The 27,785-nt window shown below is 30.5% G+C and overlaps 1 protein-coding gene across 1 annotated transcript; it reads left to right on the plus strand.

The window, feature by feature from the left end:
• The first annotated feature begins 4,515 nt into the window (after positions 1–4,515).
• Positions 4,516–26,908, plus strand: LOC128551752 (uncharacterized). Its single transcript, XM_053532669.1, has 3 exons — positions 4,516–4,639; positions 7,500–7,624; positions 26,644–26,908. The coding sequence occupies exons 1-3, from the start codon at positions 4,563–4,565 to the stop codon at positions 26,823–26,825; spliced, it is 384 nt and encodes a 127-aa protein (XP_053388644.1). The 5' UTR covers positions 4,516–4,562; the 3' UTR covers positions 26,826–26,908.
• Positions 26,909–27,785: the final 877 nt, after the last annotated feature.

The raw sequence follows: 27,785 nt of genomic DNA on the forward strand, positions 1-27,785 counted from the left end.
CGTATGATCTTATGCCGCTCTGAGTCATGTGTGACACTGAGTGAAATGACAACGCGTTCGTCATCTATAACCTCTATAAGTACTGCACCATCGGGTTGTATGCGTACCACTTGAACAGGTGTGCGTAACCAAATATTCATCTGCTCATCCGGACATATTTTTGTTTTGTTAAGTTTTCTTGTTAAGTTATTCTGTTTTGTTAAGTTTCCTTTCCTTAAGTTTTGTTTTTACAAAAAGGTTATTTGTTTTATACAGTCATTAACTCTTATCCTGCATTACAGCAACAATTTCTAACCAGTGCAAGTCATTACTAACCTGCAAAAACATGTCCGATACTGTTACTTTTAAATTAATCTTTCCGGTGAAAACAGTACTGTACATATTCTGAATGATAGACAAATTTGATAATAAACTGAAGTAGGGTAAGGGTTCATGTTGCTTCCAACAATTCCAGAAATAAAGTATAGAACGTATTTCAATATTGTTTGCTTACTGTTACCATCTTTTAAGCACCAAAGGCTCAAAGCGAGTTTTTGTGATTGTTTGGTGTCCGTCGTGTGTCCCTCCACAATTTCTAAACACAGTCTTCTTCAGAACTACTGTCCTCATTTATACAAAACTTCACAGAGGCCCCTTTCAACATTGCCAAAAGATTTAAAATACAGGTTTCTGCCCATATATAACTCGTGCTTCAGTTACATCACGCCGACCATCTTTTTTAAAGATATTTCTTGTTAAACGTTATTTTCATGCATTTGTATAGACAATAATTTTACAACTTCTTTTAAATCGTCTTGTTTACAGATTATCAAAGTATCTAAAAGTGTTGATATAAAAGCATTTCAATAACTTTGCCTCATTTTTAGGTTCAGAAAACAAGGATCCACATGTGCATACTTTCTTACAAAACTTCTTCACCAACGAGAAATCTACCATTTGATAAGAATCGCGTGGTCTTCATCAACATGACTGGACGCTTTGAAAAAATCCAATGCAATATTAGTTACAGACAAAACCTAGCTATTTTAGAATTTGAACTGTCTATCATTTTCCCATTTTTGCAGATGGTACGGAAGCCTGGTGTGAATTTAACAAGGGCTCTACAAAGATGACATTTCTGCACCCAGACTGGGAATGCAATGATAGAATGTATTCTAGATCAGTAAGATGTGCATATTTTCTTCTTTCTCAAATTTTCTAAAACCCTATCATTACACCAATGATAACACAATACGTAATTGTTCAATTTTCCGATATCATTGTCCTGGACTGCCAAAAATTTACCCTATTGTAATCGAACAAACTGCATGTTCTATGTTGACAAAAATCCAAGTTATAAACCTTTTAAGTTGCTCATGGTGTTCATTTGTTCAACTGATTTTAATATTTACTTGAATTTTGTCTATTGAATATATTTCCATTGAGTGTTCAACGAAACATCGCTCACTTCAAATATGCATACATAATCTCGGTTAGAGCGGTTTGTAGGATTGGCTAAACTTTTATAAATAATCAGTTCTATATTTATTTAGCATGGAAAGTACATTTTAGGTACGAATCATGATTATGCTGAAAAAAAGCTTAATAAAGTGCTGACTATGCAAAGTCTGCATTAGGTCTACCACCGACCAAACATTAAGGACAAATTAATGCTTTACAATATCGCTTTCAACGAATGTGATACGTTGATCTGATCGTGCAGGAAAACGCATATCATGATCATAATAAACGGAAATAGGTAGTCTTTCAGTAAATATTATCAACATTTCTGTCTCTGACATCTCAATGTAATATAAACATGTCTGCTTATCTTTGACAATGATAGTGTCATTCTTTATTTTTTTTTTTTCATTTTCTCGAAGTTATGCAGTAGTTTCGACCAAGAAGTGTTTGGTTATATTTCTGTATGTTAGCTGATATTTCAATATTAAATCACTAATGAAAATTATTTATATGTGTAAATTATTTTCACAGTTTTAAGATTTCTTACTTTTAAACCCGTTGAAGGAAAGATTGATTTAAATAGATGAGATACTCCATCTCGATCTTCTATTGAGCAATACCCCAGTCACACATACGGCGCGGATAGCTACGTCTGGCTACGGACAGAAACGTAGTAAACCGTATCGATCCGTACCTGAGCCGTACCTCAGAGTAGTCATTCGTATTAATCCGTACCAAAACGTGGTCAAAATGTTTTCAAAACTTATTCCAAACTTGCAAGTTTCTCCAACTTTTGAACATGCACAAAAGTTTGAGCGAACCGTGGCCATTTGAGCGTGACTTTAGTCCGACATGGCTGAAACGTACTTAAACGTAGTTATCCGTGCTGTTACATACCTCGCCGTAGCTGAACGTAGTTATCCGAGGCTGCTCGTACTTAAGCGTAGTTCAACGTAGTTTACAGCAGACCCGTCCGTGCGCTAATTCAACGTAGTACCTCGTAGCTATCCGTACTTATTCGCGTCCTGTATTGTTTTGTTTGTTTCCTGTTTCTCACCATTTTCCCGTACTAAGACGTACTGCTCCGTAGTTATACACCCACAGACTAATCCTATCCGCACCGTACCTCAACGCACGGACATATCCGTATGTGTAACTGTAGCTTAATGTACAATTTTAATTTTTAACTTAAATTCATCTTTCCTTTCTCGCACTTGTATAGAATTTTATATATTGAATATAAAGCAGTTCTGTAAAGCAGTTCAATCAAAGATTTCGTTTTAGTGTGAATGACATTAAGAGATAATTCTAGTTAAAGGTCATAGTGGTCTTCAGTCTGATACTAATGTAACAGTTTCCATTTGGGCATACAGAGATAGACCTTAAAATGATGAAATATTGAGGTTAGCTGGTAATCCGTATTGTTTGTTTCAGTAGATGGTATGAAAAGTTTATATCCAGGTAATTAAGAGAGAACCATTAGGCCATCACAGGGATAATCTTTTTTGTTTACAAACAGCTTCTGTTTTGTAATATTCGTTTGAATAATCATTATTATTTTGACTCTTCCTAGTTTGGGGGTTATAGAGATGGAATATTGCTACACCCACGAACACATATAAAAGATGCGGGAAATTCAGGTTACTTGTGTACACAAAAGGTATGTATTTTGTAATCTACTCTTAGCTCCAATATGTCCATTTATTAGCTGATTTAATGATAAAGCTATTGAAAAATATTGTTTGATTAAAAGAAATTTGATATGCCAATCATCTTACAATTTCTATTTATTTCAGTTGAATAATATACTAAGTTTCATTGTTTATGTTTTATTTTTCATTTTGTGGTATTTTAGAAAGAAATCAGTTTTTGTACGCATGTTTTGAAAAAAAATCTGGACGAATGGTGTGATGGTGTATGTGTCCGTCTGTCCGGTCGTCATATTTCGCGCCCAGCACGTGATTTAGCATAGTGCAACAATCCAAATTATTCAACTCATTCCAAACCCCACATAAATTTTCCTCTTCAAACATAAAATTCTGGTATAGTATTGTGCCCTAGTATCCCTTTAGCACCTACACATTCCTCTCCCCTTTCTCCCTTTCCACACACACACGCGCGCGTACGGACACACTGTAACGTAGCACGTTGTACCTGAAGGTTTCTCTTGAAACACAACACATTACAACAGTTCTAACATTTATTTTCTACGAAGAGCAATGCACAGTAACTTATAAATGTTCAGTCTAATTTCATGAATATAATCAATGTTCAATAAGTCTTTTTAAACAGTTCTGTTTACTGATCTATTTAACAACATTTCTTAATTATAAATATATTTCAAACTAGCTCTTAACAAAGCTTATTAAGTTTCAGCTCATGGGAGCGGGACGACATGTCCCTTGCCCGTACCTGGGCACCTTTCCTCTGATCACAGAGTGTATCGAGTTTATAAAGGATTATACAGGAAAACACAGCAGACACATTATCTAGTTTCCCGATCACTTAAGGATACGTACAAGTTCAACAAGCCTTAAGCTACTGAAGATTGTCAAATCTTGTCTGACTTGTCAATTTCTGAAATGTACAGTTTTCATCTTCTATAATTTTTAAAATCTTAAACTTCTGAAAGAAATACCCGAAATAAAATACAAAACACCTGAGCATTACACTACAATACGCACGCACACACACACGCACGTGCACAAGCACACGCACACACAATTTCTTTAAGTTTACTTCCTCCTTCTCCGATCTAAAACTTTGCACGTATATTGCACCACCTTGCAGAGATTTTGTTATATAAAGCCGGTGCTAGGGAGCATGAGGGGTGTTGCACATTTCAATACCTCTAATAAACAGTCATTCTACTTTCATTTTGTTTTCTATGTTCAAGAGGATCTTATAATATATTCTATTTCGAATTGCACAATATATTCGGTACAGAATGACCGCTAAATTTCCAAAACATCGTATTTATATAGTCACTAACGAATATCGGTATTTTAACAAAACAATATACTTTATTTGTCAAAGATAGTTATAAGATATAAAACACTTTTCTTTAGGTATCTAAAATCTATAAACCATTTGAGCGAGTAGCCAGAGAAATCGACGGCATGTATAATGAAACCACAGATACAGTACCATTGGAAATAAATTATATTTATCGGCCTGTTTTATGGAGCGAAAGAATGTAAGTAGACAGTTTCCTTGTTGTGTTTTGTAAAGTATTTCATCAACACATTTATTGGTCATATGGCGACTTTCCAGCTTTTGATGGTGGAGGAAGGCCCCGCCTGACTTTCTGACGGGTACCTAGGTGGAACCCCCGTCCTTCCGTAACTAGCTTGATGTTTTCCTTATATGAAAGAATTCTACATCTTTTAAAAGCGTTGTTTCAGCCCCATGTAGTGGTTAATTCAAGTGATTCGGAGTCAGCGACCTTAACCACTCGGTAACGGAGGCACCCAGCAGACAATTATAAGTATATATAGATTGAACAAAAATATTCTCCATGTAACTTTTACAGCCATTTTTGGCATTATTTAGAATACTTAAAGCTATGTAGGAATGAGATGTGTATATCGGGATCATGGAGTCCATTTAACATGTGTGTAATAGAATTCCGCTTAAGTCGGTAATAGGGAGCGTGAGAGGTGTTGCACATTTCATTACCTCTCATGAACAGCCTTAATCAAACAGAGTCTGCTATTATTCTAATAGGTGCATTCTTTGCTTCCAAGGATCTTTCTACAGATTTTATCATTTATGTATAGTCACATTAAATCCCAAGATACGATCAAAATTAAAAGGCTCATTTTGTTGTAACCATTACGCATCTTCGAGCACGTCATCATACTTCATGATACTGTATTTTTTCTAGCAGTAAATTGCAATGACTGAAGGTTGAGTCCATTGCTTAATTTTCTGCACGGTTTTCACTTGTATTGATTTTGGGTATGGATGGGAAATTGTCGATACTCTGGGATGCTTCCAGATTTCTGTGACTCTATAAAAAGAATAAAAATCTTGTCAGCTCCCAATAACATTTATTTTTCTACGAAGCCAGAGGTTTTTTTGTTGTTGTTGTTGTTTTTTTAATACAAACATTCATATAAATCGCATACATAACATCAAACATACATTCAACCAATGCTCTATAAACTTTAGAAAATGATAAATAATTCACTAAGCCTACATACTAACTCTTTAATGAACTAGAAAATCATACTCTAAGTTTCTCAACCAATAATTGTAATATAAACAAATAAAAATCGTACCATACTGGTTAGTTCAGTAACATTAAACTTGCACAGGGCGCCTTTTAATATTTGGACGTTCAACATGTCCCTGTGTCAAGTTTAATCGAATGTCAGCCATTTGCATAGCACAGATTACAACTTTATTTTATTGAAGTGTAATGTAGGAAAACTCTCAAACACGTGAAACATTGGTTTACCGTAACTAAAACTGCACCACCAATCACTTCCCCGACGCATTTCACAGAAACTTCTAGCGTAATTTATTGAAATATCACGAACAATACAACACCGAATAAATATATAGAATCAATTATACATGCTTAAACGAAAACAAATACGTTTAGCCTACGACACTTGTAAAAAATCTGCGGCCATTATTTAACGCATGGGTACCACCGAACGCATATGGACCAGCCTTTTAAACTGCTTTGATAGCGACTTTACAACTAATTTAAGTAACTTTTAATAAAATTACAACCAGTAAATGCTGATTACACCCATCGATTATAAACATATGCATACTACATAGACAATACGTTAGTAACGGGCCGCATTTTTTTTCAAATCTGACCGTGATAATATTTTTTCGTCTAAAATAAATCTTTATAATAAAGAAGATTTGACAGTTCGTGTTGTGTTGTGAAAGTGAATGGATGTAAATTTCATTTTCAAAGTGCGGACTGATCTTCAATATCTTCAGTAAGACAGTATGTTCAATGGATGTATAAATTAGGTTTCTCTGTCCGTTGTTGGTATTTAGCTATCGCTTGCAAGTCACTTCTACCGTGAACTTGTAAAACCTTCCGCAAGAACTTTTGCGGAAAGCTCTACCGGGAAATTCATACTTTCGATAAAACGTCGGACTATATGAAATGTCAAAATCGTAAAATATTGAAGTCCGACGTTTATTCATAGAACTACGTACTGGTTTCTTTCATTTAATCGACACTCGGCCAACATACTGCCTACTCTAGATTTGTTTCTTAAATACATCGAAATCCCTAAAAAGTTATATTATCGATTTTATTCAGTTATTTAATTTCATTGATACATCTAAATTTGGGGGCCTCCGTGGCCGAGTGGTTAAGGTCGCTGACTTCAAATCACTTGCCCCTCATCGATGTGGGTTCGAGCCTCACTCGGGGCGTTGAATTCTTCATGTGAGGAAGCCATCCAGCTGGCTTACGGAAGGTCGGTGGTTCTACCTAGGTGCCTGCTCGTGATGAAATAATGCACGGAGGGGCACCTGGGGTCTTCCTCCACCATTAAAGCTGGAAAGTCGCCATATGACCTATCATGTGTCGGTGCGACGTTAAATCCAAAAAAAAAAAAAAAAAAAAAAAAAAAACATCTAAATTTGTTTTCCTATGAAGAGTACTCACGGCCTAGAATATTATCAAAATAGACCGAAAGATACAAATTAAGCGACAAGTTCTTAATGAAAGTACACTTTAAGAGATCAAGAAATTAGAGTACTCCTCAATAAGTTTCTTTTCTCTATGTGAATAATAACATATATTTTACGGAATTACAAGTTTAATCGTCCGTAATGTAGCGTATTTAGTTAATTGGTTACTTACAACAGAAATAACACTGTCTTTGTGAATGGTGATCATAAAGTTTTGGAGTGTAATTTTTACAGTCCACAACATGCTTTTAAACACGTGCATTACAGTGTGATATATATATTTACATTTGATGCATAATATGTATCGCCTGTATGATTAATACTGGGTAAAATACACTAGTTATTATTATAATAATGTTATATTATAATTAATATCTTTACAGGTTGTTTAATGATTTAGAGATTTCACCTGGTCAGGAATTCGGTGTCGAAGATATGAGTGTGATTTCACGGGCAGTAGACTTTAGTAAATTTACATATCAGCTGGGCAACATTGTTTGCGTGAAAGGTAAGCAATAGCTTCACCGACATTGTTTGTGATTTTAACACATTTCTCGGCGATGTTTTCGTCTTTATTTTATTTTGCTGGTTTAAGATAAAAGTATATAAACTTAACAAACATTCTAACTGGTGAACTTTGCAGTTTAAAATATTCATTTAAGGAGATGCATTATTCTTCATGTATATTACATTTCGAGGGGTGAATGCAAAAGCAGACTAAGTTCTTCTTTATTTATATACACTTAGACCTCTTACGCATTCACTCTTCAAATTGTTAACAGTGTTTGTAGTTTGTTATTGAAATTATAATTCTATTTTCAGTTTCAGTTAAAGTCTTATTTCTAATAACAGTTATCGCTTATTATTTGAAAACTGTAAATTGTCCATAAAATAACATGGTGGTTGTGTAATGAAACAGGACTCCGTTTAAATAAATAGGAAAATATAACATTTAAGTACAACACAGTGTGGAAATTCATACTGTGTATATCAGAATGCTTTTTGAAATACTTGCCTTCTATACTGAAATAATTTAAATTTTCAGTTGATGTACCACAAGATCAGCATGTTAAAATAAATGCTTTTTTCTATCAACTCACGCTGTACTAAAATATTTATTTGATTACTGAGAAGATTATTGTTTATTTTTTATCTAGGTAATAAGGACTGTTTATACTTCTAATTATGTAGTAATGTCTTAGATAATTTACATGAAATTACTAAAAAGGTACTAAAAACTGCTGCTGTTTCTTAATCAACCAGTGTCCTCCTTAATAGCATATGTGAATAAAATTCACATCCGCCAGAGATTCGTCGTAATCACAAAAGTTCAACTGGGTAACCATAGTAAACCTCTGCTATGCGAAAATGGGCGAGGAGTATTGTATCATAGAAAACCTCTGCTTTGCGAAAATGGGCGAGGTATATTGTATCATAGTAAACCTCTGCTCTGCGAAAATGGGCGAGGTATATTGTATCATAGTAAACCTCTGCTCTGCGAAAATGGGCGAGGTATATTGTATCATAGTAAACCTCTGCTTTGCGAAAATGGGCGAGGTATATTGTATCATGTAAAAACTCTGCTCTGCGAAAATGGGCGAGGTATATTGTATCTTAGTAAACCTCTGCTCTGCGAAAATGGGCGAGGTATATTGTATCATAGTAAACCTCTGCTCTGCGAAAATGGGCGAGGTATATTGTATCATAGTAAACCTCTGGTATGCGAAAATGGGCGAGGTATATTGTCTCATAGTAATCCTCTGCTCTGCGAAAATGGGCGAGGTATATTGTATCATAGTAAACCTCTGCTCTGCGAAAATGGGCGAGGTATATTGTATCATAGTAAGCCTCTGATCTGCGAAAATGGGCGAGGTATATTGTGTCATAGTAATCCTCTGCTCTGCGAAAATGGGCGAGGTATATTGTATCATAGTAAACCTCTGCTCTGCGAAAATGGGCGAGGTATATTGTATCATAGTAAGCCTCTGATCTGCGAAAATGGGCGAGGTATATTGTATCATAGTAAACCTCTGCGAAAATGGCCGAGGTATATTGTATCATAGTAAACCTCTGCTCTGCGAAAATGGGCGAGGTATATTGTCTCATAGTAAACCTCTGCTCTGCGAAAATGGGCGAGGTATATTGTGTCATAGTAAACCTCTGGTTTGCGAAAATGGGCGAGGTGTATCATAGTTTATACAAAATGAGTAGTAATGTAAAATAAGGGTTTTGGGCCAGTCTGACCTCACTTAACCTCTTGTTTCTATTTTATAAGTGCACCTTAACCCTACCATAAACTTATAATACTAACTCGGTACACCTGTACCCTCAAAATCTTTTAAATCTTTAGTTAAACCGAATGAAAACCTCTGATTTAACTAAAGATGATTTAAAATGAAGAAAACATATGTCTTTATTTAAAAATTGTTTCCACTTAAAAACTTTAAACACTACACCGAGAGATAAAATGTAGAATAGGTTTGGCCTAATATAACATATAGGAAGTAAAATATAGTGTGGTTGAATTTAGACCACATTTATTTTCTGTTTAAATCACCCTTCTACTTCCTTGTTTTGTAATCCTTCTACATAGATAAAACAACTGTTAAAGACATTAGAAATGACACAAAATGTACACAGTACAAATAAATACATTAATAATTATCCATGAAACAAGAAAATTTCAAACTAAAAATAACATAGACCGGGAAAACCAAATGCTAAATATAACAAATATAACAAGGTCAGGTTTTTACAAATCTATCTCCCTTTAATAATTGAAATGAAAAAAAACAAGTAATATCTCCCTTTGATAACTGAAATTCATACAAATTAATTTAATAAATATTGGAAGAATAAAATTACTTTAGGAGTTGTTATTATTTAAAAGCAAAAAGTAATTGAATAAATTATAACACATAAAAAATAAAATTATGATAATTTCAAAACCATAACATTATTATAATAAAGAATATACGATATATAAGAACGGTTTCAACTTTTATATCATTGAGTCGAGTTGTGTTACGCTTTTTTCCGGAAGTTAATCCGACGTTTCCTTGTCTGTTTAAAGGTAGCTTGCAGTATGGTTTGTGTACTGGGTCGTCTTGTCTGTTAACGGTTACAGCCTGCTGTTATGACATTGACTGGTTGTGCACATAAAGAATTCTTCCGTCAATGTCGTGATAGCACTGAATTGCCTTACTTCGTTCTTGTCTCTAGTTTCGAAGGTTTCGGGAGGCAACGAACAATGGGGTTGAAGGTGATTCTGGCTGCAAAACCGGGCAGGTTTGATGATTTAGGAAAAACCAGCTGTATAGTGAGCCTACAGATGAGGTCTCTTAGGAAAGACTAATGGTTCACCCCGGCGTCGGGTGTGCACGTAATAAATTCTACCTGGCACCGGGGTTAAAATAAGTGTACGCAACACGGCTTTTGCATTTTTTTAATAAATATTGTTCAACCATGCATAGTCGAATGGTTTCAGTTGTTTATACAACATTTACCAACATAGTTCTTTAATGTTATACGACATAAACCGCGTTAAGGTATTAGAGCATTTAAGTATTATCATTATTCTGTGTTAATCACAATTTTAGGAGGGTGTAGGTTCGAGTCCTACCGGAACCCATTTTTTAGTAAAAATGCTTTTTTAATAATTTTAGATACATATAATATAAATGAATCAAAAACAAATATATTGTGTAAAAGAAAGGAAATTTACTGATAGTATAAATCCTCAATATGTTACAACAAAAAATGGTAGACTTATGTTAAGAGTTCAGTGTGCATCCTGTGGTAATATAAAAACACAATTTGTTAAACGCTCTGGAGGTGCAATTGATATTCATAAAGCAATGTTACCTTTATTTCCTAAGAAAGGTCTGCTTTTACCAGGCGGCTTCCGCTATTGTGGGCCTGGAAACGCTTTAGATAATGGACAACCCATAAATGAACTAGATGCAGTATGTAGGGACCATGATATCTGTTATAGTTCAGAAGTAAGTAAACAAAAATGCGATAAGCAAATGCTTTCCGACTTAAATAACACTAAATCAAAAACATTTGGGGAAAAGATTGCAAAACATTTAGTTGTGAAACCTATAATTAAAACGAAATACTAACTTGGGCTGGGACAAAAGTCAAAACACGGGAAAAGGGGGTAGAGTATACCCCCGGAATAATGTGGAGCGATAAATTAGCAGAAGAATTAAAAGAAAATTTAGGAAACGAAGAGTGATTGTTTATGACATTGATGATACTTGGACTGCCGATTTAGTTGATATGCAAGCTTTTTCAAAATATAATAAAGGAGTAAAGTACTTGTTAACCGTTATTGATATATTCAGAAAATATGCTTGGGTTATTCCATTAAAGAATAAAACTGGAGAATCTGTTACTGAAGCATTTGAAAAAATAATTTCTGAAGATAGAATTCAGGAGCGAAAGTCCCCGAAGACTGCAAGGATTCCAACAAATTTATGGGTAGATGAAGGAAAAGAATTTTATAATAAAACGTTTGAATCATTTTTAAATAAATATAAGATTAATATGTACCATACATTTAATGAAGGAAAGGCTGTAGTTATTGAAAGATTTAATAGAAGTTTAAAAAGAATAATGTGGAAATATTTTACAGTAAATAATACTTATACTTATTTAGATAAGTTGCAGGATATGGTTGATAAATATAACAAAACAAAACATTCTAGTATAAAAATGACACCAACCGAAGCCAGTAAAAACTTAAATAAAGGTACTGTTTACTTTAATTTATATGGTAATTTAAAGATACCAAAGAGTAAAGCAAAATATAAAATTGGTGATCGAGTTCGCTTAAGTAAACTTAAAAGACATTTTGAAAAAAGATATACACCAAACTGGACAGAGGAGATATGTATAATTTATAAAATTAATAATACAAATCCCAGAACATACACTATAAAAGATTTAAATGATGAAATAATTCAGGGTTCATTTTATGAACAAGAACTTTTACCTACTACACAAGAGGTTTTTAGAATAGAAAAAGTTATCAGACGAGACTATAAGAAAAAACAAGCTTTAGTAAAATGGAAAGGTTACAATGAAAAATTTAATAGTTGGGTGCCATTTAGTGAATTGGAAGAAATTTAAATTGAAAAATATTAATATTAAATATATAAATGAGTAATAAAAATCTATTTTCTAATAATAATAAAACAACTTATAACAAAAGCACGGATCGGAAAAGTAAATAATGAAGATCCAAATAAAGTTATTCAGGATATTTTTACAATACTATTAGAAATGCAGAAAGAAAAAAATCATTCAACACCTATTGAAATGCATATGAAGGAGTTTAAACTTAACGGATATAAAAGCAAAACAGAAGAAGAGTTGTATTAAAGATTATTAAAGATTTTTTCTATAAGTATTTTATATAAATGAGAAAAATTATATCAGTTGAAGGTAATATTGCATGAGGAAAAAGTACGTTTTTAGATATTATTAAAGAATATAATCCTAATTTTAATATAATTCCAGAACCAATTCAAGAATGGCAAAATGTTATGAACCCAAGCGGAAATTCATATAACCTTTTTGAACTTGCTGCTCAAGAACCTTCCAAATATTTATTTCCTTTTCAGCTAACAACTTTAAACAGTCATATAAAAATGTAATCTTCTGCTAAACAGTTTGATGGTGTTTTTGTCCTTGAACGTTGTTACTTAACTAACAGTAACGTTTTTACAAAACAACATCACGACAACGGCGTTATAAATGACTCCGAGTGGGCAGTATACAATCTTTTCTTAACTGATCATATTATAAAATCATACGGAAAAAACCCAATTGATGGATTTGTTTATGTTAAAACCGACCCAGAAATATGTTTTAAAAGACTCCAAAAAAGAAACAGAACGGAAGAAAACAGAGTTGGTTTAGATTATTTAGAAAAACTACACAAATTACACGAAGAATGGTTAAACAGAATGTCTCAAGAAGGTATTAAAATTTTAACAGTTGATAACAATTTAGAAAAAATGACTTTAAAATCTTATTCAAAAGATATAGATAATATAAACAAATTTCTCAAATCAATATAATTGCTTTAGGTGTGTTTTTAAAGATTTTTTTCTATAAGTATATTATATATAGATGGTTAATAGAAAGGTAGATAGAATGATTATGCCAAAATTATCTAGCACTTTAGGAGAAATAATGAATCCTGACAAAAATTCATATAAAAAGTTCTTAAAAGAAGAAATGTTATTAAATCAAAACTTGATCAAATAGTTAGCGATGAATATAAAAATCATGTCATTGATAAATTACAAAATGTTATAGATCCTTATCTTTTAAAAAATAATTTATTTGAATGGGATTGTGGTTGTCTATTAACTGAAGAAGAAAATGCTGAAAGATTATGTGATTGTCCCAGACCAAGTAATATTCGAAACAATCCTAAAAAAGTTATTGCAACCAGTTATGATACTAAAGAAGAAAAAAACATATAAAAGCACTTATGCATCCAAAGACCTTGATATTAATTCAGGGTTAATAACAATGTGCTGCAAAGGAAAAAACCAAGTTAAAAGTGGAATATCAAAAACCAGCGGAAAAAGATATAAATTTAAATATTTTAGTTCTTCTTAAACTTTATTTATTTTATTATTTTTTAATCCTTTTTTCCTTAGTGATTATTTTTCTAAATATAATATATAGATGGAAATTGAGAGATCTACAAAACAGTATTATAAGAAATTTGAATTTAAAATTTCATATAGACGAGATCCAAAGAATCAATTATATTTAACTATAAACGACTCTTATGAAATACTTAAATCTGAACATAAAACTTTAAAAGGTATAAAAATAAACGTTGTTTTAAAAATAACTTTTGCAAAAATGGATAAAACTGATACAATATATAAATCAGCTTATTTTCAGTCAAAAGCTTTAGAAATTATTAACACAAATGAAATAAAAAAAAACTTTACGTCAAGCTTTTGATGAAATAATAAATAGAATTGGTAACTGGATTTCAGAAGGAAGTTGCTGGAGAATGAGTCAGTTGATGCTCATTATATAAATAGATATAAGTATAATCCATTGGCTGCTTCAAGTTATTTAGAGTTACCAAAACCATTACAACATCCAATGAAAGGATTAATAAATATAAAGAATGATGATAACGAATGCTTTAGATGGTGTCATTTAGCTTATAAATTTCCTGTAACAAAACATTCTGAAAGAGTTTCAAATTATAAAAAACATATAAACGATCTTGATTATACTGGAATTAAATTTCCTGTTACATTAAATCAAATAACTAAAATTGAAGTTTTAAATGATATATCATTTAATATATTTGGTTATGAAGAACCTACGGGAATTTATCCATTGTACATATCAAAATATCAATACGAAGAACACTGTGATATGTTATTAATTAATAAAGATAAGATAAATGGCGACTGTAAATCCTCAGAGACCCCAGTCCATCATTATGTTTGGATAAAAGACTTTAATAGATAAATGTTTCAAAAAACAAAATGTAAAAATAAAAAAAAACATTTTTGCAAATCATGTTTACAAAATTTTTCACAAGAAAAAATATTAAATGAACATATTCCAAACTGTTTAGCTATTAATGGTACTCGAGGTGTAAAAATGTCAAAAGAGGGAAGTAAAGTACAATTTAAAAATTATCATAAAGGTTTAGCAGTACCTTTTGTAATTTATGCTGATTTTGAATCAATAACTAAAAAAGTTTTAACTGCTTTACCGTCAACTGAATCTTCATTTACTGAACCATATCAAAATCATATAGATTGTGGTTACGGCTATAAAGTTGTTTGTTGTTATGATAACAGTTATACTAAACCAACCCAGATTTATAGAGGCCCTAATGCAGTTTATAAATTTATTGAAAAAATGCTTGAGGAAGAGGAATATTGTAAAGAAATATTTAAAGAGCACTTTAACAAAGAACTAAGAATGTCTAAAAAAGATGAAAGTTAATTTAAAAAACAAAAGTTTTGTCATATCTGTGAAAAAGAATATATAGAAGATTCAATCAAAGTAAGAGACCACTGCCATATAACAGGAAAATTCAGAGGAAGTGCTCACTCAGAATGTAATATTAATTTTAGACTTACACACAAAATGCCTGTTATTTTTCATAATTTAAGAGGTTATGACGGTCATTTTATTATGCAACAAATAGGAAAATTTAAAAAAGAAATTAATGTTATTCCTAACAATATGGAAAGATATATGGCATTTATGATAAGTGATTTAATTTTTATTGATTCATTCCAATTTATGTCTCAATCACTGGATAACTGAGTAAAACATATTCCAGAATTTAAATATTTATCTCAAGAATTTGATAAAAATATAGAATTATTAAAAACAAAAGGCGTTTATCCATATGATTACATGGATTCATTTAAAAAATTCAAAGAAACAAAATTACCTCCTAAAAATGAGTTTTATTCAATTTTAAATGAAACACGCATATCTGACAATGAATATGAACATGCTAAAATATTTGGAAGAAATTTAAAATTAAAACAATATCACGATCTATATTTAAAAACTGATGTATTACTTTTAGCTGATGTAGTCGAAAAGTTTAGAAAATTATGTACTACAAATTAGACCCTTGTTATTATTTTAGTAGTCCTGGTTTAGCTTGGGATGCAATGTTAAAAATGACTGGAATTAAATTAGATTTAATAACTGATACTGATATGTATCTTTTTATTGAAAAGGGACTGAGAGGAGGAATAAGTTATATTTCAAACAGATACAGTAAAGCAAACAATAAATATATGAAAGATTATGATCCTAAATTAGAATCTAAATACATTATGTACCTCGACGCCAATAATCTTTATGGTTGGGCCATGTGTCGACCTTTGCCCTCTGATAACTTTAAATTTATATCCGAAAAACAATTCAAGAAATTAATTGCAAAAGGTAAAACTAACTTTATAGTTGAATGTTATCTTGAATATCCAAAAAAATTACATACTGTACATAATGATTATCCTTTAGCTCCTGAAAAAATTAAAATACCAGATCAATGGCTTTCCAATTATAGTAAAATATTAAAACAGAATTTGAAATAGGAAAAAGGAGTGTAAAAAAATTAGTTCCAACTTTAATGAAAAAACAAAATTATGTAGTTCATTATACAAATCTTGAACTATATGCACAATTAGGGTTAAAAGTAACAAAAATACACAAAATATTAACTTTTGACGAAAGTCCTTGGTTAAAAAAGGATATTGATTTTAATACTCAAAAAAGATCTAAAGCAAAAAATTCATTTGAAAAAGACTTTTTTAAGTTGATGAACAATTCTGTATTCGGTAAGACGATGGAGAATTTACGCTAAATTAACTCATGATGAAAACTTTTTATTAAAATATATAGCCAAACCTTCATTTGTTAGTTCAACGATGTTTAACAAGAATTTGTTTGGTATTCATAGAATAAAAGAAAGCTTGTTATTAAACAGACCTTGTTATGTTGGAATGTGCATTCTAGATTTATCAAAATATTTAATGTATGATTTTCATTATAATTACATCAAGGAAAAGTACGAGGATTCAGCAAAGCTTTTATTCACTGACACTGATCCATTATGTTATGAAATAAAAACAAAAGATACATATGAGGATTTTTATAAGGACAAAGATTTATTTGATAATAGTGATTACGATAACAACTCAAAATTTTATTTCGACAATAATAAAAAAGTAATTGGAAAGTTTAAAGACGAAGCCGCAGGTATTCCAATCGTTGAATTTGTTGGATTACGTAGTAAAATGTATTCATATTTATTAGAAAATGAAGTTAATGTTAAAAAATGTAAAGGAATTAAAAAACTTGTTGTTAAGAAAACAAAAGTTCATAAAAATTACAAAGATACTTTGTTTAATTCAACTCAAAGTAATCACACCTTTAAAGTTATTCGTTCTGATAAGCATAATCTTTCCAGCTATGTTATAAATAAAACATCTTTATCATGTTATGATGATAAAAGATATATTCTTGATAATGGTATTGATACATTAGCTTATTCTTAAATTAATTAAAACTTAAATTAAAACTTAAATTATAGAACCATAAATTGTTAACTGAATATTCTTAACATTTAAAGAATTAATATAAATAACATCATTCATTTTAAATTCATTAGCATAATTAATAGAAATAGATTCGTTTTTTTCTGTTTGTTTTTGCATTTTAACTTTGAAGAATTACATTTTCTTTATTTTTTAGTTGTAATTTAACTTCTCCTTTACCTAAGTAAATTGCATCAACAAGAATAATTAAAATGCAGTTTTGTTTAGTTGTTACATTATTACAATTTTGAACTAAACCAGGACTAGCATTTACAGTTTTCCATTGAAATAATCCGCTATCGGTATTTTCGGTATAACATGTTAAGAACAGTGGAGGTTTTCTTATTAATTGTCTTTCTATTTTATTTACTATTTCATTTATATTATTGAATATTCCCATTATATTAATTATTCCAGTTAAATAAAAACTTAAGTTTTAACTTTAATAAAAACTAAAGATTAACTCAAAAGTCTGTCTTCATCATAAAATACATATTCATCCGATATGTAGAATCTGATGTAACTATTCGTCAAAAGCGTAAAATTTATTTCTGTAGATGATGAACTGTCATAAGGATGAATGTCAAACATTGTCCCTTTTTTTAGATAAACTTAAATTTTTTTCTTATACATAGATATTGTTGTGTCCGATCCAATGCCAAAGTCCTCGGCTGCTATATTTACACTATTACTGATAAACATACTAAGAAATGAATCAAAACTATCATTCCACCACCTAAATATAAAATACGATATTGGGCTTTTCCTTATTTCATCTTTAAACTCGGCCCCCGCTAATAAAAACTTAATATCTATTATATAAATTATATAAATTCCGGTTTTTTCGACTAAAAACACACCTTTTAAAAGTACATCTGGTAACAGCTAGTTTATATTCTTGGTTTGTGTTTATAAAATCTTTATAATCTACGATGATTCCAGATCCTAATTCAAATGCATTTAAATAGTTCAGACCGGCCATATTTTCATATGTTGAATATATCCAGGCACCCCGACGGTCAAAATACTTTTTCATTCTTATGTATTCATAAAAACCGTATTTAAACCCTGGATCTCTTTCATAAAAACTGTTATATTCAAAAAGAAACACTTCGCGTTTTACTTTTTCTATTTCTTTTTCCAATTCTTCTTTTATTTTTTGTCTTTCTTTTTAAGTTTAAGAATTACTTCAGCTAAATCATCAACTCGTTTTGTTGTAGCAACTTCAGAAGCAGACAAATTGTCAACTGTATTCTTTGTTCTAGCTAATTGTGTTTCCTGTTTTAAGAAAACATTTTTTACTTTTGTAATTTCTTCAGCATTAGTAGAAATTGCTTGGGTATTAGTGGTTATTGCTTTAGTATTAGCAGTAATTACCTCTCCTTGTTTAACTGATTTTTCAACTACAGAGTCCAGATCATTTATTATTTTTTTAATTTTATCATTAAATTCATTAATATCTTTTTGAAATAAACCTGTAAGTGTACTTAATTCCGCGTACTTTAAATTGTGACGTGTGTCAACAGTACTAATTAAGGTTCGAAGTTGTTTCTTTAAATTTTTTAGCTGATCATTAATTGTGTTAATTGCTTCAGTATTAGCAGTAATTGATTCTCCTTGTTTAACTGATTTTTCAACTACAAAGTCCAGTTCATTTTTATGTTCTTCAACTTTAGCATTAAGCTGCGTCATATCTTCTTGTAATTTTTTTGTAATATTATTTAAGTCTGCATACTTTAAATTGTGACATGTGTCAACAGTACTAATCCAAATTCGAATTTGTTTTTTAAAGTCATCTATTTTAGAATTAAGCTCTTTTTTAAGGTTATCTTATGCTGTGTCATGGTCATCACCTCTTTGTGAAGCTGCCTTTTCCAATTCAGATTTATATTCTGTAAGTTTATTTGAAATAAATTCTAACAAATCTTGGTGTCTTTTTTTTTTCAGTTTCAGTATTTAGTTTATTTATTTCTGTTTTGATTTCTAACTGATACATATTTTGTAACTTTTTTTCAGCTTCAATAATCTTGTCTTTTAGTTCTTCATGTTTAATCATACTATCTTTTAATTCTTGAACTTGATTGTATAACTTTTCAAAATTGGCTCTAAATACTTTTTTTATGTTGTCATCTGTCAAATCAGATTTCTCTTCAAATTCTTTAATAGAATCAACCATAGCTTTCATTTCTTTTTCAGTTTTATCTTGTAATTCAACTATTCATAATGAATTCTTTTTAAAATCTTTTGTTAATTCTTCAATATTCTTTACTTCTGCTTCTAGTGTCTGTTTTATACTTTTGATATCTTCAAGATTATAGTTATCTATTACACTTTGAACTTTTTTATACATAAACCGTCTTGAAACTGCATCGTTGGGTTTATCTGGATTTCCTAGGTTTATAAGGTTATTACCTCCCATATCTAATGCTCTGTTCATTGTGTTATCAAGTTCCTTATTTCTGTGAAGATATGATTCCATGTCCTTTTAAGCTTTTTGTATTGTTTTAGTAGTATAATCACTTAAATCAATATCAAATTTAACTTTACTTATACTGTCAGGTTCACTTATTTGTTCTATATTATTAAAAACTCCCATTATATATTACCAGAAAAGTTTTTTCTAAAAATCTTCCTTGGTTTGTCAATATATAAGAAATCATATTTTTGATTTGTTGCATTAACAAAAGATTTAGGGTTAATATTTTGTTCATTACAAATCATATCATTTTCTCGTTTACCTGGACTTTCAAATAAAATATAATGTGAACAGTTAATACGGATATCTTTGTGTTTTATAGTAAGACTGACTTAAATAAATAACACAACAGTTTTTGTGACGTCCTTGAATAAAGTATTTTGTTATTTCATTTTGAACCTTTTTATCTTCACATACAAAATCATCAAATATTACTACTTCTTGTTTTTCTCATTCAAGATTCTCACAAGGTTCAGTTTGGTTGGAATCAGCTGAATATTCAAGTATTTCATTTGGATCTACATTATTTTTTTTTGCAATTTGGCTTAAGTGGTTAATTAAATCTTGATATTTAGATTGTTCTAAGTTTTGAGCATATAGGTATAATTTATCATAATATATAAGAGGTTTTCGAAGTATATGCATTAGCGTATTTGTTTTTCCAGATCCGGAATATCCGCATATTAACATTCTAAAACATGAATCTGGCATAAAAGGATAATGTTGTTTAAAGTTATTGGATTTATCACTTTTTGTATCATAATTTGGAATTTCCATTTATATATAATAATACATTATCTTACATTATTTTACATTATCTTACATTATCTTACATTATTATATAAATGCAATCAAAACTGAATGAAATAAGAATAAGAAAAAACTTAGTCGGGCAAAAGATGAGAGCTCTTAGAGAAGAAATAATGAGAGAAAAAATTAAGAAAGCTACAAATCGGGATATGTACACTGAAATTTATAAACCAATTACTGAAGGAATAGAAAGTCAAAAAGAAAAATTATCAAGTCAGTTAAAAGCATTACCTGGAATAAAACAACAATTAGCGTTACTAGGTGATGAAATGAAAGACAGACAAACATATCAGGGTTTACCACAGATATTCCAAGAACCAATACGATTATTACCGCCGAAAGATCATATGGGTTTGGATGATGAAGATGATGAGTTAGAAGACACTAAAGAATCTCTTGAAGAATCAGAAGAATTGGGAGCAAGACCAAAAGAAAAGAAAATACCTACAGTAGATTTAGATGCTTCTCTGGATAATAATGTTATAGAAAAATATCAATATTACAAACCGTCTGAAATGTTTGACCTTTTAAATGCAAATGTACTTGATCCTAATAAAATAGATAAAGACGATCTTAAAGGTATAATAGATGAGGTTAATGAAGATATTAAAAAATTAAATGGTCCAATAACAAGCAAATCAAGATCAAAAGATCCAAATAAACAAAAAGAAGCAGAAGAATTAAAACATGAACAAGGTGAATTATTGAAGTACAAAGGTCGGTTGATGGGTATTCTTGATATGGCTCCTACATATGGACAAGGAATAAAACATCACAATCCATATAAAGTTTCACCAAAAGACAATATGGTAATTTAATTATTAACTTAAATAAACTTTATGGTAAAAAAAATTAATTGCTAAGAATCAAAGAACTGGTAAAGAAGTAATTAACACTGAAGTAGATAATGATTTGATTGATTTAATTGATAAAAGATATAACAATAATAAAAACATACAATTCATTAAGAAAAATATTTAAAGAAATAACAGAAAAGTCAGGATTACCTTTCAATAAAAGATCTATGAAATTTAAAAAAGTAATTAGAGGACAAGGGTATGACGTTTGTCCGTGTAATCCGAAAGAATTGGTTAATGACTTGGAGTTAATTTGTGGTTCGATTGATACTGGAAATAATAATGAAGAACTAAAAAATGAAGGTATTAAAATAATTGATGAGTTATTAAAAATGAATTCACTCTTACCAGAAAAACATGAAATGTTTTATAAAAAATATTTTTCTTGAATATATAAATGGAACAAAAAATAGCGTTACGTTCTGAAACAGTTAAAAACGATAATAAAAATATTCCGAGTGATTTTACAATCAGATTTGGTCGTTCCTTAGTTTTAGATAAAAATAAAACTTATGTTGTTGGTTTGGATAGTATTAACACTGACCTACTCTTGGCATAATATTAGTGATGAATATGATAATAAAAGAATTCGTTTTAATAATGGTAAAGAATGGAAAGATATTATATTTACAAATGGTTCTTACAGTTACACAGATATTAATAATTATATCAGAGAAACATTAATAAGTAATGGTGATTATGAATTTGATAAATCAGACATTGCTCCAATAAGTTTGGAATTTGATTTAAGTAGTTTTAAGGTTTTGATTTCAATCCATGATAATTTTATGTTGGATTTAAGAATGTCAAATTTTCATACATTGCTTGGATTTGAGAAAAAAGCATTGAGAAATACTGAATGGGGAACTACAACACCAGATATAACTAACTCTGTGGATACAATTTATATTCATTGTGATCTTATTGATAATTCACTTGTTGATGGTAATTTCAGTGATATTATCTATGCTTTAAGTACTGCAGATTTAACAAGAGCTTATCCTTTTACAAAAGAACCAAACAGAGTTGGATATTCTGGAATTAATAAAAATATTATAAATTCAATAAGAATATGTATTACAGATATATTTGGTAGAATAATCAATTTTAATGAGGTTGAAACAAGTTTTACACTAATATTAAAAGAAATTAATTAATTATGAAATTATAAATTTTAGTTTTATATAATGTACAAGAAAGTTTATGATAAAAATAAAGGAATGTTTATTTATGTTGATTCTCACACGGGAGAAGAAATTATACGTGGTACAGGTATCTTTGACACTTTGACGAAATTGTTTTCAAATGGAGTTGCATCTTCAATTAGCACAGCTGGAAAAAAAGCATTAGAAACAGCAGGAAAAGCAGCACTTGAAAGTGGAACAAAAAAGGTTGGAACGGAAGTTGGAAATTTAGCTGCTGATAAAATTGTTGAAAAATTTAAAAAGAAACCTTCTCCGGCAGTTGGTAATTTAATTGCTAAGGAATTACAAGAAAAGAATAACAATAAAAATAATAATGATAAAGAGGAGGATATTGATATAAGATTAAATAAATTCTTGTCAGGATCTGGGACTTTAGCTCGACAAAAACGTATTAACAGATTTATTTTTAAAAGATAAAATAATATATAATATATACATGTTTAAAACAAAACAAAATTGTAAAAGATATGAATTAACTCCTATTCAATTAGATACAGCTTTAATATCTGTCTTGGGAAATAATGTTAAGCAACAAAAAAACGGATATCACTTTACAATTAATGATAGAAGCTCATATTTTGATTGGTTTTATGCTTATTTTGAAGTAAGTTTTAAAGTAAATAAGCTTGCTAACGGTAATAATTATGCTGATGGAGATCAAATTGTTTTAATTAATAATGCAGCTTCACTAATTGATCAGTTAGTGGTTAAACAAAATGGAAAAATTGTATATGATTGTAATAATTTATACAAAGTAATAAATGTAAAGTGTTTGGTTGAACTATCCGAAGATTATGTAAAATCAACTGGAACAAATGAGTTTATTCATTTAGATACTACTGCTACTGCTGCTACTGATGATAATAAAGGTTTTGCTTTTAGAAAAGAATTAATCCAGGGAGGTAATGAGGTAAATGCTAAAATTCCATTAAATAATTATTCATTTTTCCAGGGTTTAGAAACTAATATTTTACCTCCAAGTCAAATTCAAATAACACCGCAGCTGACAGATGATGATGAATTAATTTTTTAGAGCTAATGCTGCTGATGCTGGCAGAGTAATTGTAACAAAATTAATTCTATGGGTTCCACGTTTAATTGTCAATGAATTTGGACTTAATTTCATTTATGAAAGACATACAAAAGCAAGATGGTCATACCTTCGGGAAATGATGACGCAATCAACTGATACACAACAGATTAATACAACTTTTAGAATAACGGCTGGTGTAACAAAACCACAACATGTATTTGTTTTTTTACAACGACCTGATAAAAGTAATTCACAAGAACATAATCCACATTTATTAGATACATTTAAAGTTAATGCAGCAAATGAAAATTACACTTTGAGCTCTTGTCGTCTTGAAGTTGGTAATGGTGTTTTTTATCCAGAAACAGAATACACAAGTATATCAAGAATATATGACGATGTAATTAATTATTATTATAAACAAAATAACAAAACTACTGGAAGTCTTTTAAATAGACATAATTTTCGAAAATTGTTTGGATTTGTTCATTTTAGCTTGGAATATAAAAAGGAAGTAATAACAGAAGATCCTAAGCAAATTACATTAACAGTTAAGTTAAATACACTTCCCACTGCAAGATATCGTGTTTACGCAATTGTATTATATGAGGAAACAGTTGAAATAAATACTATTGGAAATGAACTTGTTATTGTTTAAATAAAATAAATTTTAAATATATAATGTCATCAAATTATATTGAATATAAAATTAATCTTACAGATGGACAAAAGAAAAATTTAGCACAAGCTTATAATAATAGAATTCCACATACTTTTAGATTAAAACATGAACAATTACGTGGAAACTTCCCTTTACTTCTAACAAAAACACAAATTAATCAAATTGAAAAGTCTACTAGAAATAACAAGGGATTAGAAATTACAATTTCTAAAAAACAAATGTCCAGTCAAGGTCAAAATGGTGGATTTTTAGGAGCTTTGGCTGGTTTGTTAGGAAAAACAATTCTTCCAATGGCAGCAAAAATAGCTCTAAAAATATTAGCCCCTCTAGGCATTGGAGCCCTTTCTGGACTGGCCAGTACTGGTGTTAGTAAAATACTTGGAAATGGTATGATTTCAGTAGCTAATGATAAGAGAAATATAATATCACCATATCTTACACCTAATCAAAGAAAGCAACTAGTAGGATCTGGAGTGATTAAATTAACACACAAATTAACAAAAACAGAAACAAAATAGCGTTTTTTAGGCATGTTGGCTGCTAGTCTAGGAATACCTTTGATTACATCTTTGTTAAGTGGTAAGGGACATGGCCAGGGTATACAGATTGATTCTCAGAGGAGACCTTACAGACGAATTCCTATAGTAAAAAAAAATAAAAAAAATTATAAACAAACCAATTTCTAACTTTGAAATTGAACAATGGGTAAAACAATTAAAAATTAAAAACTTTAGGGGTGTATTTAGTAGAAACAATTTACTAAAATTAAAAGTAAAGGACGAGTGTGGAATAATCAATTTAGATGACTTTGCTGGACCTTGAACACATTGGGTTTGTTACTTAAATAATATGTATTTTGATCCATTTGGGCTTCCTCCGCCGAAAGAAGTAATTAAGTATATACCAAATGTAAAATACAATAATGTTCAATATCAAGACAAAACAAGTACACTCTTTGGATATTATTGTTTATTTTTCATTAAAATGTTACAAGACAAAGTACCTTTGTATAATTTATTGTATAAAATACTAAAAGTTAACAATCAAAGAGTAAATGAACAAACTATTATAAATTATTTTAATTAATAAGGACAAAACTATTGTAAATTGTTTTTAGTGTAGAGTTTAAATATAGAATCCCTGATTCTCTTAAAGTTTCCTTCTGGTTTTTTCATTTTTAAATATATGCTTTCTTCATTTTAAATCATCTTTAGTTAAATCAGAGGTTTTCATTCGGTTAAACTAAAGATTTAAAAGATTTTGAGGGTACAGGTGAACCGAGTTAGTATTATAAGTTTATGGTAGGGTTAAGGTGCACTTATAAAATAGAAACAAGAGGTTAAGTGAGGTCAGATTGGCCCAAAACCCTTATTTTACATTACTACTAAAATGAAAAGCGGGCCTCAGAAGTTTGATAGCAATCACAAGCAAGATACCTTCAGTAGGATTTTGAAAATACTATAAGAGAACCACGTATTAATAAATTAACTTAAATTGACTTTTAAATAGAGAATGACTGTATTAATGGCTTTTCCGTAAATTAGGACCAGTTAAAAATTCTTTAATATTTAAAAAAAAAAAGTAATTTAAGTATAATGTTTTTGCTAAAAAACAATATACATAATTCTGTACCTTTATATCAGTATCTTTATATTCCGCATCATTTTCCTACTTCTTATAATGTATCACCCGCCCGCTTAGCTCAGTAGGGAGAGCGTTGGTCTACGAATCGCGGGGTCGCGAGTTCGATCCTCGGGCGTGGCGTGTGTTCTCCGTGACAATTTGATAAAAGACATTGTGTCTGAAATCATTCGTCCTCCACCTCAGATAATTCATATGGGGATGTTGGCAGTTTACTTGCGGAGAACAGGTTTGTACTGGTACAGAATCCAGGAACACTTGTTAGGTTAACTGCCTGCCGTTATATAACTGAAATACTGTTGAAAAACGGCGTTAAACCCAAAACAAACAAACAAATCTTACAATGTATCAGTTTTCCTATCCTTCAAATCAATTTTAACAGCTGAAATATTTCTAAAAATCCGTTCCTTTTATACATGTACCGATATGTTTGTATAAATGTCGTCAAAAACAAAGTAGACTTTTCCAGCATATAATCGTTACACTTTGCGACCTTTGCTTCAGAATGGCGGGCGTCGCAAGAATTTGAATGTTGTTACTTCTGTAGATACAAATAATTATATAGATCTAATAATGCAAATATCTTGAATAAATTGCGAAGGTAGCTATTAAATGTTTTAAATAATTATCTATGTTTCCAACTATGAGTAGGGAACGGCATTTTTAATTAATCTTTGCTGTGTTTTTTTTAATCCGTAGATACATTTCGCACTAATAGAAGACTGTCTTGCGGTGACGATTTTCAGTCATTTCCCACTGAGAAGATGTGCATTTACGATTTAGACAAACATGGAAACTTAGAAGATTGCAGATCAATGGGACACCTGTCAAATTGCGGTTGTACCGTGCTTATTAATTATAAAATTTTGCGAAATGTATGATTTTGTGAGCTCGCCACAAAAATTTAGTCGTCACTTACGGCGATTCGGTGTATGTGCGTGCGTCCGTCCGTCCGTTCGTGCGTCCGTCCGAATTTGTTTACCTAAATGAGAAAGCGTGTCATGCGCAAAGCCCATGTTCCTACCTCAAAGGTTAAGGTCACACTTGACGTCTGGCGGGCTCGACATTCTGCACGTTGGCATACTTGTTCATTGTAATATTTTAAGTTTAATTGGACTTTCTTTCCTGTTCCTGTAATGATTTATGCTGTTAATTTAAATTAATGTATATTTGCATACTTTCATTTGTTTTAATTACAGAATCACATGTATGTGATGCCGGATATTTCAAATGTCCGAATAGTTTCTGCATTCCACAAAAACTTGTTTGTGATGGTATAAAACAATGCCAGAACAATGAAGATGAAAATGGGTGTAATTGTAAGTTTGGCTTATTGTATTTCCTTTCTATCTGTAAAATCATGGAGTAAGACTTTAACTCGTCATTTTCATCGTCCCCCGAAGGCGGAGCGATATAGTTTTGGAGTTGACCGTCTTTTCTCCCATTCGTCCACCCAGAGCAATATGTAAGATTTCAGTAAAAACATAGTAGAAATGTTAGTTTCATATAAAGAGAAATGCGACCCTACAATTTTCAGTAGAATTGCTTGAGAGAGACAAGACTTATTGCCCTTTTACGTCTATATGCATTACATAAATAGTATGATATTCAACATTCCGTCTGTCAAAAAGTCCTTTGTCAGACATGCCATGTGGAAATGCAAGTCAGCATCTTTCGGTCCGATTGCCTGAGGACGGAAATATTTATGGCCTATTTTACATTTTATATACATGTATTATATAATGCTTGCATACAATTTCCCGTCTATCCGGTTTTATTTCTCTGACATGGTTGGAAAGATTTCAGCAAAAAATATTAATTGCTGTAGGAAAAATACAACG

Source organism: Mercenaria mercenaria, chromosome 2, assembly GCF_021730395.1.
Source record: "Mercenaria mercenaria strain notata chromosome 2, MADL_Memer_1, whole genome shotgun sequence".
NCBI lineage: Eukaryota > Metazoa > Mollusca > Bivalvia > Venerida > Veneridae > Mercenaria > Mercenaria mercenaria.

Coding starts and splice junctions, on each gene's coding strand:
- LOC128551752 (XM_053532669.1), top strand. CDS start 4,563: ATGTATAATGAAACCACAGATACAGTACCATTGGAAATAAATTATATT. Junction 4,640..7,499: donor GTTTTATGGAGCGAAAGAAT/GTAAGTAGACAG, acceptor ATATCTTTACAG/GTTGTTTAATGATTTAGAGA. Junction 7,625..26,643: donor CAACATTGTTTGCGTGAAAG/GTAAGCAATAGC, acceptor TTTAATCCGTAG/ATACATTTCGCACTAATAGA.